At 33.1% G+C, this 10,465-nt stretch overlaps 3 protein-coding genes across 4 annotated transcripts in view; 2 read left to right on the forward strand and 1 right to left on the reverse strand.

Annotated features, from left to right (window-relative positions):
• LOC106107224 (nuclear pore complex protein Nup214) overlaps positions 1 to 3,147 on the forward strand; it is an 18,383-nt gene extending 15,236 nt beyond the window's left edge. For both annotated transcript variants that reach the window (XM_013287989.1, XM_013287988.1), the window contains exons 24-28: positions 762 to 911; positions 1,082 to 1,142; positions 1,422 to 1,576; positions 2,099 to 2,219; positions 2,650 to 3,147. In XM_013287989.1, the coding sequence (XP_013143443.1) occupies positions 762 to 911; positions 1,082 to 1,142; positions 1,422 to 1,576; positions 2,099 to 2,219; positions 2,650 to 2,680 (518 nt within the window). In that variant the 3' untranslated portion in view covers positions 2,681 to 3,147. The remainder of the gene's footprint in view (positions 1 to 761; positions 912 to 1,081; positions 1,143 to 1,421; positions 1,577 to 2,098; positions 2,220 to 2,649) is intronic.
• A 3,201-nt stretch (positions 3,148 to 6,348) lies between these two features.
• On the forward strand, positions 6,349 to 7,961 carry LOC106107395 (TM2 domain-containing protein CG10795). Its single transcript, XM_013288238.1, has 4 exons — positions 6,349 to 6,727; positions 6,846 to 6,927; positions 7,101 to 7,266; positions 7,705 to 7,961. Exons 1-4 carry the CDS (start codon positions 6,508 to 6,510, stop codon positions 7,825 to 7,827), a joined length of 591 nt encoding a protein of 196 aa, XP_013143692.1. The 5' UTR covers positions 6,349 to 6,507; the 3' UTR covers positions 7,828 to 7,961.
• Positions 7,962 to 8,505: 544 nt separating this feature from the next.
• The window catches only part of LOC106107396 (evolutionarily conserved signaling intermediate in Toll pathway, mitochondrial), a 2,650-nt gene continuing 690 nt past the window's right edge, over positions 8,506 to 10,465 (reverse strand). The window contains exons 2-5 of the mRNA XM_013288239.1: positions 10,005 to 10,231; positions 9,144 to 9,351; positions 8,882 to 9,004; positions 8,506 to 8,716 (exon numbers count right to left, since the gene is read on the reverse strand). Coding sequence (XP_013143693.1) covers positions 8,547 to 8,716; positions 8,882 to 9,004; positions 9,144 to 9,351; positions 10,005 to 10,231 — 728 coding nt within the window. The 3' untranslated portion in view covers positions 8,506 to 8,546. The remainder of the gene's footprint in view (positions 8,717 to 8,881; positions 9,005 to 9,143; positions 9,352 to 10,004; positions 10,232 to 10,465) is intronic.

Here is a 10,465-nt window from a genome sequence, read left to right on the forward strand (position 1 = left end):
TAGTCTGAAAGAACACAGGATTCTCCCTTTTGTTTTTGTTTTTTTAATTCCACGCGGACGGAGTCGCGGGCGAAAGCTGATAGTTATGTACCCTTAATTAATCACTAGAGTATATGCAACATTCAGAGACTTACTCTTAAGTAGTTTAGTATGAGAAATTCGAATAGTTGTTGTTTTTGGAGGCAGTGAGACATATTGAGAGTTTTATATTGATGTTTTGATCTATGTCCGCGCATTGTAATTTTTATTATTTTACTAGATTTCGCCCCCGACTCCGTACGCGTAGAATTAAAAAAAACACAAAACTAAGTATCATATGTGTTTTTCCAGACTATCCTCTACATCTATGCCAAATTTCTTCGAGATCCATTCAGCAGTTTAGGCTATAGACTAACAAACATCCGTACATTTTAGCTTTCGTATATTTTTAGTAAAAAGTAAAATTCCAATTTCTTTCTACCACAACTAAGAAACAGATACGTAGTTAAGTAGTAATAAACATCCATCCATCCAATTGGAGTTCCAAAACAGCTTTCCCGATGTAAAAATTGCTCACTAATGAAGAACCCAGTCCAAAAGAACATCTAGGCTACTTACTAAGTTTTTTTATTAATTCCGTGCTGACGAAGTTGCGGGCAAAAACTACTTCATACAGTTAGCAATCGAAATTATAAAATGTATGAATTGGAATAAACGAGATAAGAGTGACAGGACCTTGCAAAACATTTATTTAAATAATTAAGTAAGCATATTATCACCAGGTCAACAACCAACAACCCAAGCGTCCATGTTCGGTACTAGCGGCGGCAGTTTCAGTGCTCCAGCTACTGGCCAGCCACTGGGCAGCCCGCAAGCCAGTGCCTTTGCTGGCGAAGCCAAGTCTGTCTTCGGTACTCCTCAGCAACAAACTGGTTAGTATCAAACAGGGCATCTAAGTTATGATAGCTCATAGCTTCTGTCTCTTTCCCACCAATGGATTAGTAGATATTTCTCTTTCATCTGTGTTAATCGACTACACTTATTTCTTTTTTTTTGTTAATTTTAATAAGTGTTTGTGTTTTATATATTTTTTTTCTTTTAGCACCAGCTTTTGGCGGTTCACCGGTATTCGGTTCAAAGCCAGTTTTTGGACAATCTGCAAGGTGATTTTTTTTTACGATTTTAACATCTACTTGGCTTGTTCCTGTAATTACACAAAATAAAATTTTATTTACATTAATCTGTACCAATCAATATAAAGAAAGATTTGTATTTTTGTATATACTGAAATAGCTCAAATACTACTGGGCCGATTTCAAAAATTCTTTCACGATTAAAAAGCTACGTTATCAGTTAGTAACATAGGCTATATTTATTGTTTTTTTTATCGCGAACGAAGTCACGAGCAACAGTATATCATAGTGAAGTTCGTTTGTCTGTAGTTTCGGTTCGTCTGCAAGTTTCGGTGGTTTTGGTGGTTTAAACAAGAGCCCTACTGGTTTCGGGGCGCCGGCGACTTTCGGCGGCGCTCCCGCATTCGGAGCCCCGGCCTTCGGTAGCACGTCGCCAGTGTTCGGAGGTGCAGCCCCAACTCCTGGTAAGTTACCAAATCTTAGATCTCAATCTATATTGTTTATTTAACCTTCCTTATCTTTCCTAGAATGTCAGAATTCCTAACCTTATAACTTACTAATGTTAGGGGAAGCCTGAATAGACGAATGTTTGTTAGAAGGTGTCTCCTAAACGGATGAACAGATCTCCATTAAATTTGACACAGATGTAGAACAAAATCTGAATATAGGTATCGAAGGTAAAAAATAAGACTAGGGTCTTTTTTTACATTTCACAAAACCGGAGTCGCAGACTAAATCTTATTTAAAATAATGAAAACAAATATAGTTTAAAACTTATGTTAAATGTTCTACAGGCTTTCATATTATAAATGCGAAACTTTAGATGGATGAATGGATGGATGGATGTTTGTTAGAGTTTGGAGCCTTAAACGGCTGAACGGATTTGGATGTAATTTAACATAAATGTAGAACATAGTCTGAAACAATACTTTAATTTTTTATTTCCACGCGGACGAAGTCGAAAATATATGTTGAATGTTCTATAGGCTTTAGTTCACCGACACAATCGAACTCTACATTCGAAACGTTGGCCAGTCAGAACACGATCACGTTCGGCAACCTGGCGCAGTCCGCGCACCACAACCAGCCGCAGCCCAGCTTTAATACGTAAGTCTATTTAAATTAAGATTATTCCTAACCGTCCCCCTCTCTGTCCCCGCGTCAGAATAAAATGTTTTATCCGTCCCACCTTTTAGTCCTACTATCAACATAAGGTGACAGAACCGTTATGGAATAAAGTAAGTTCCAACCGTTTCGTCGCAAAAGGTCGGATGGATGGGACTTTTTATTCTCATCTGTCTCCACATTAGAATAAAAAGTTTCATCTGTCCCGCCTTTAGTCCCACTAAGTAAAATAAGTTCCAACTTTGCCTAAGATAGATGTCTTCATCTATGCCTTGGATAGTCTGCATAAACACATAGGCTATTAACGTTTTTTTTTTTAATTTCACGCGGATGGTGTCGCTGGAAAAGCTAGTTATATTATGTTTGAAACGATAGGCTTTGTTTAAAACCTCTATAATAATGTTATTTTCAGGTCGCCATCATTCACTGGTTGGCGCGGTTGATTTCACTACAAGAAGGGTGCGACACGGATGATTAATAAATATTCTATTGTATTTCTTTCTATTTTAAATATAATACAGTGCGAGTGACACTTTAATACACTCAGAGTCGTTAAATGGTCACTAAGGGAGTGATAGTGCAGATTTAAGATGCAATATCTAAGGACATCGAGTCTCGAGTCGCAGTTTTAGGTCACTTAGCAGTCCCTTAGTGTGGATCTCTCAAAGTAAATCCATCCTATAAATAACCATTAGTGACCATTTTATGTCTTAAGCATTTAACTTTTTGTAGTGATGTAGTTTTCGTAGAATTTTTCATGTTTAAAATATTATTGCATAAATGTATTGACTTATATTCTTCTTTTCTTAAATATAAAAAAGCTTAAGTAAAAATCATGAATGATAATAATAATATTCAATATGTTATAAACACACACACTTATGTTGTAAACATTAAAAGACTTTCTTTATATTTATTACTTCGTCTTTAATATTCTTTCGGTTCTTTTTAGACATACATATTTTACTAAAGTGACATTTTGACATACTAAATTACACTTATATATTACAGCCCATATATATTAATTGTAGATCAAACCTTATCAATTCACAACACACTCCGGGGGGGCGTACAAAGTTTAAAATCAATAAAATAATTTATAACAAATATCAAACAAGTAATGTGCTATAAAAATAAGAAAGAGCAATCAAAAACGAAAGTGAAAGTCAAAACTTCTGTCAATCTCTATAATTAAAATAAGAATCATTGACATCATTATTTCAGTTCGTAGATCTAGTCATCGAATGCTCTATCCAATATTCATCTCAGCACGTCTTTTACCAGCCTTATCATTCACTCTCACCACCCTACCCACTAGGGAACAGCTGGTGCCGAAAACCTTTGTATGTAGTTTTTCAATATATACTTTAACGTATAATTGTGAAAATTCATTCGCAACAATCTAATGAAAATATTTTTTGCCCTCGCATACTCGTGTGAAAGGTTAATTTTCAATTTCGGACACATCATAATCTTTTCTTGAGCAAATTGTACTTTCAATTACATTAATTATTTAAAAAGTGTAATGGAAGTTGATTAAAGTAATAAAATAACTATTGTATTATTTTCCACCTTACTTCCCTTATTATTGTAATTTTTAGTGGCATTAAAACACGTACGTAAATTTCGTTTCAAAATTAGGCTGTACAATTATAAATATAGATTACTTGCTAATAGAGTAACGTGTCTATGAGTAAAAGAATTTTGAAAATCGAACGAGTAAATAATTGAAACCAGAACAAACATCTTTTACTTCGAATTTCTACTTTCCAACCGACATTTTCTGCAAAAATATGCAAATTCAATCATAAAAACCCGCTTGCGAAACTGGACTATCGTAACCCGTTCGCGTCGCGTTGAATAAGAAAATATGAACTACGGAAATATATTATTTCATTAGACTGAAGTTGATCGAGTTTTTTTAAGTTGTCTCGTTACGAAGTCGGATCGGATGTGAACCCGCTCGCTTGCTCCGTTAGCGAGTTATCTGTAATGAGTCCGACAAAAACTTGGGGCATTGCTAAAGTTTAACATTTCTCGCCCCGTTCTTCCCTAATGAGCATTCGGAGAAATTATCGCACTGGGAAAGTACGAGTTTGTCTTTCCTGAATGAATTTAGCGAATCTTTGTGAATTAATAAAAGGGTCGACTGTTTTATACTTCTTGGAATTTAATTAGTAATAAATGTTTTATTACATATTAAATTACAATTACAAATTAAAAAAAAATGAATATCATAGACAAAAAAAATATGTAAAGCATTTTAAACATACGAATTTTCTACAAAAAAGCAAATATATAAGTTTTATTTTAAACATAACTTTTTTTTATCTGTTGTCTAAATGATATTGACAACCATAATTTAAAATAACACAATGAATTCAAGATTTATTGTGAGCATAAATACAATTTGTGATATGGCACGGCTTTGTTTTATTGCCCTTTGTATTGGCCACTTTATCTTGAGAGCTACATTCGTCTTTATGACTTTCGTTTGTGCTTCATGTTTAGTAACTGCTCGGGTATTAATTGTATTGTATTCTCGCCTACATTTAATATGTATTTCTCGGCATTTTCTGTTATATCATGTTAATAGACTATAATTAAGTGTACTTATCAACGTAATATTATGAAAGATTACGAAGCGTAGTACCGATAAAGTTATAAATAATTCGTATTAAATATTGAAAAAATCGTTTAACGTATACATGACTTGAATTTTCGATGCATGATACACTAGTATATTGAATCTAGTATCTAGAACATCTAACATAGTAAGCTACGAGAAAACTATTTTTAAACATTTTTATGTCGGCAAGACCGCGTTTCTATCGAAACTCTGAAACGGTGCAAAAAGTTTCAAATATATGCCTGCTCCATTTTTGAAATTTATGGTCTCTAAGATATTTACAGCTAATATCGTAATGTTGAAATCTAAGAAAGTTCAAGTAACCGCAATTAAACGTATCTCGTATTGTTTGTTGTAAATGTTCGCATTCGTCTCGGGTGCAATTAGTGCTAGTAGCCCGCATTCGAAGAGATTGAACACATTTACCGCAAACGAAGCTTCCTAAATGGGTGCACACCTCGCGATAAATTGTCCTATCTTACGACGGTACAAAAGTGTACCTTCTAGTATATCTTCGAGAACTAGATTAGGTAATTAAAGAGACAGAATTCTTCCAGCTCTGTACTGGGACAAAAAATACGGTACATTCATCAATCACACGTCACGGTAACCGCCTCGGCTTTTTGTTACAAGCGAACAACACAATTAGAGCTTTACGTATAGTTACGTAAGTAGTTAGTTATCGATTATTTTTAATTAATGTGAATAACTAACACCCATTGAAGTTAGCAGCCTACTTTGAAATCTACAAAAAACCAAGATATTTTAATTATAAACATATTCATGTATGTTATGCAATTGTCGAGTTATTTCATTATAACATAGATGGTGCTCGTATTAATTGGACGATACTAGTGACGACTTCAAAAGTATGAAGAGCATCGAGCGTACTCCATCACTTCGAGTGCCAGCAATTCAAATAAAATGTATTTTTGCTTTCTGAAATAAATGACTTGAATTTCGCAATGCATTGTACGTGCTCAAATGTGTTGCACTATTTGATAAATTAAATACATTTTTACATCGTTGTGACGATGTAAAAATTCAAACCATACTAGAAATGTTGGTTTACAATTTCTTAGGCAACAGCACTGGAATGGAAACTATCCGGAAATTAAACCGAAATAGCGCAGCTGATATACACTTAGTGAAGCCGAAGTGTTATGTGTTCGATACATGTATGGGTAGGTACGCATTGTATTTCGTAATGGAACATTCCGATATATTTGCCTTGCGCTCGTATACATAGCGTTGATTGACTAGTAAAGTAGAATATAGGCTTAGGAATTGAAATCAAAGGTTGTGTCATACATGATCTTTTGTGATGTGGGGGAGATCTTAATAGAAAAAATAATAATATCCATTGTTATCAATAAATTAATACGATTTACATTTTTTTTTACTTACAATTTAGCATTTTAAGTTTATCTGTGCAAGTTATTCGTGATTCAAAAACGAATCATCAATGTCAAAATCAATTGACAGTTTTCAAAGTTGACAGATACAACTTGTGAATCATAAGCACAACATTGCTTGTAAAATAAAAATAACTTGTACTAAATAATACTCTTACTGGAATCATGATATTGTGGTGGGGCTAACAGTGTCTCTTCTGTTTATCCCTTTTCGTTCAAACTCAACATGCTACGATTCGTCTTGTTTCTCTTATTTTGCTATTATACTGAAACTTGTGGTTCTGATGAGGCCAAAGGAGATAAAGTGGTGACCGTGGATTGCTCTACATTACGCTTGGGTCAGTATATATGCCCTGACCCTAGTATAGATCAGATAGACACGGAAACGCAACAGTATAAAGGCTGCACAAAGGGTAAAACAGTTCCTTCAGAAGGTGAAGCTGATGGTAAGTCAATTGAACCTTGAACATTATTGCTATCACTGCTTTCAAAAATATTGACTGAGGATTCACATAATAGTAAAATTTAATGATTAATAGTATTAATTGTACAAAATTGTTGCAGTTCAATGTATAGCAGCTGATGGTATTATATGCACTGAAACCAACAATTCTACTTTTACTAGAAAAATGCCCTGCAAATGGACGTAAGTGAGACTTTATTACAGTGATGTTAGAAAAATTTTAATTTTTAATCTAAATTGATAAAATATCCATGAAAATCATTTAAGATACTAAACTTGACAACAAAAGCCTTAGAATTAATTTTAGGTATAATCCATTAAAAAATGTTTTGTTTTATGAGAATGTTTATTTTTAGGAATGGCTACTCCCTAGAAATAGCTTTACTGCTGTCAGTCTTCTTAGGGATGTTTGGTTTGGACAGATTCTACTTAGGCTATCCTGGTATTGGTTTGGCCAAACTCTGCACACTGGGATTTATGTTTTTAGGTCAACTATTAGATATCATTTTAATTGCAGCCCAGGTATGTATTTGAAAATGACTTGCATAATTCTATTTATCAATTTTACTGAAAGAGCCGTTTTTAATTACTAAAGACTGTTTTTAAGCTGTAAGTGGCTTATTTAAAAAGCACTAGACCTTAATCTATCTAGAAAGGAGTAAACACTAAACTCTTAAGTTGGCATGGTTGTGTTCCTCATGGAGATCCCATTCCCCACTTTTTTAGCAATGTTGGTACCACTGTGGGGTTTTATTTGGTCTGATTCCGATATATTCCGACTCTAGCCCCCAATGAGTCGGAATATGCTTAGACATTCCCACTAAAAAAAACTTAATCAATCCACATATGTATATATGAATCTTGCTCATATTTTGATGAATTAAATGTAACTAAATAGACTACTACAAGTATATAAATTTAATATCTATTAAAAATGTATACTAAACTTACATCTTCTAGGTCGTAGGTCCATCCGATGGGTCAGCATTTGTCATACCGTACTACGGAGCTGGAGTAACTGTTATCCGAAGTGACAATGAGACATACCTTCTGCCACAAGCTGATTGGAACAATATTACCTGACAGTGGGGATTTATTACCTTTGAAGATGATGATTATGAATGGACTTAGTGTCTCAGTAAAGTGAAAATATTTTACGATTATACAACTGTTGTATATTTTTAAAATGTATATTGTAAATAATGATTAAAATAATTTCTTTAGGCTTATTATTATTGATTATTATAGAATAATAATAATGTAAACCTTCATACTTGAAATGCTGTTTTAAAATAACCAAAAATTAATAATAGATTTTTGTGTCTTATAATATCACAACTAAATTAAACAACAATTTTACTTGATGATACTCGTTTTTGGGTTTAAATGTAGTCAATATTAGGCTGAGCGTAGTGTATTGTAGATCTCAAAGATAATGGTATAATTAGAATGTAATTAATACAAACTGTTTTTTACATAATCTGAAACATGGATATTCATATTTAGAATCATGTGAAAATCTTGTACATATAAGTGTGCGCGAATACTTGAAACTAAACTATGGCACAACTGTGTAGTCTTGCTTTGATTCCTACAAGCTAATACTGAAGCGTACACTACTCATTGCTTAGTTGTGCAACTAAACAGTTGAATTAGCTGCAAAATAATCACCAATCGCACAACAATTGTGTGATGGCTTAGTCAAAACTGTGCTATGAAAAGTACTGGCGATATTTTAGGAATGTAAAATGAAATTCATAATGTAATAACATTGTTTATTTACATAAATAAATAACATTAAACTATGACTTTGTCGTTTCTTTATCTGTTACCGCTGGTTGTGTTTCTTGGATAGCTATGTCCGCTGGTGGGGCTGTTAATGTGAATATGACTGGTACATCTGATAGCACTGGGTTGCCGTTCTTCTCTAATAACCTTATCCATGATAGGAGAGAATCTCTTGATGATGTTCCTGCAAAAGACAATAAATAACATTCTAGTTAAAATGCTATAAGCTTTCTTTAAATGCTGAAAGTTCAATAACTATTATAATCAAATGAATGGTAAATTTGTTAGAACAGAAATACCATTCTTTTCAGGAAAATCTGAATAAACAAAAAACTTTTAATTATCTTACCTGTAGCACAAACAGCCACAATTGTCCCATCGTCTTGTTCATGTACTGTACATTTGACTGCTGGTAATGTAGTTTTTCCAATAAACCCTGGTATACCAGGCGGCTTTTCAATATTTGACACATCTAAAACAGTCAATCTATGAAGTAAAATGTTCTCCAATTAGTAATGCCAAAAAATAAAATGTAATAAACAATGACACGCCCAATATAAAGACCAGAGAATGACTGAAATAATTTTTAAACAAAATAACATCAAACTCACCATCTAAATCCCTATCATCTTTGTGTTCCGGTCTTGTCTTACCAAATAAGATGAAATAAGTAACAACTTGATCTCTCAAGTAGACTGAATATGGACCTTTGATGGTTAACGGTTCATCTGGAGGCTGTTCTTCAAGTAACACCTGCTGACTTCTGCTCTGAGCACTCACTATCCAGGTCTTATCTAAAGATGCTTCTATCTCTTCTGTCTGACACAAAACAATGGCTTTTTAATTTATACCATAAAAGCTTTCCACTGATAACACCAGTATAAATATGTTATAGCCTAATCATGTCATCACCTTGCCCTTATCCCTTATGGAGGGTCGGCACAGTATGTGCTGCTCTTCCATACATCTCTATGAGCCATCATATCTGAATCCACTCCTTTCTTAAGCATAACCTCTTTCACACAATCCATCCATACTTATGTTATAGCCTAATTATGTATACATAAATATTATCGATTTAATTTCTTTTTGTACTTTACACATTGATGTAATAGAGAAGCTTATTGAATCACCCTTGAGTTTTTACATTCTAAGTTAGGTTATGAAGGAGGATGACAATCCTATTGTATATCTATTACATAAATGTGTAAAGTACAAAAATAACAATGTCTTGTTTCATGTAGGTGTTTTACCAGTGGATATTCACAGTTATATTGTAATTAGAGTCAATGTTTTTATTGAAGTTGCTATGGGTAATATTCACTAATGTTAATTAACTTCATTTTCAAAACTGCACTGATATCTTAAAATGTTGAAGAATACAACTGGCTAATGGAAAAAAAATCTTTTAGAATTCCTTATGCGATGTTACTATTTTAATTGTTTATTTACAAATATAAAAGTGCAGTTACCTGCCATATACTTATTTTAGTGTCTGGATCCACTGATGTTATTCTCTGTATAGCTAACAGTGCTAATTCCATAGTATCATTTGGTAAATGTTCTGGTAAATACCATGGGCTGAGGTTTTTAAATTTAGGCATCCAGTACATCATTCTCCAAAATTTACGTAGTGGTATACCCCTTCTGCCAAATATATTCATAAGCATTTCTTCCATTTCTGAATCTGGCATTACACCTGTAATAAAAATTATTTAATTAATAAAAATACATGTTTTCAATATATTGATCAATCAATATATTAAAATCATGCATTTGTGTAGTAAAAAAGGAACAAGTTTTATATAAAGTAATGTGAATACCCAGGTATATTATTTTAGAAACTTAAAACTCACAAAATTCATTTGTCAAAACTAACATGTCTAGTTTTCCCGTTTAAAAAAATTAAACTAAAAAAGCAGTAAAAAAAAAA

This window comes from Papilio polytes, unplaced genomic scaffold, assembly GCF_000836215.1.
Source record: "Papilio polytes unplaced genomic scaffold, Ppol_1.0 DF822067.1, whole genome shotgun sequence".
Classification (NCBI taxonomy): domain Eukaryota; kingdom Metazoa; phylum Arthropoda; class Insecta; order Lepidoptera; family Papilionidae; genus Papilio; species Papilio polytes.

What these genes read in the sequence shown, in the direction of transcription:
- LOC106107395 (XM_013288238.1), top strand. Translation starts at nt 6,508, where the DNA reads ATGCTACGATTCGTCTTGTTTCTCTTATTTTGCTATTATACTGAAACT. An exon ending in TTCAGAAGGTGAAGCTGATG is followed by an intron (nt 6,728 to 6,845) that starts GTAAGTCAATTG and finishes AAATTGTTGCAG; the next exon opens with TTCAATGTATAGCAGCTGAT. An exon ending in AAAATGCCCTGCAAATGGAC is followed by an intron (nt 6,928 to 7,100) that starts GTAAGTGAGACT and finishes GTTTATTTTTAG; the next exon opens with GAATGGCTACTCCCTAGAAA.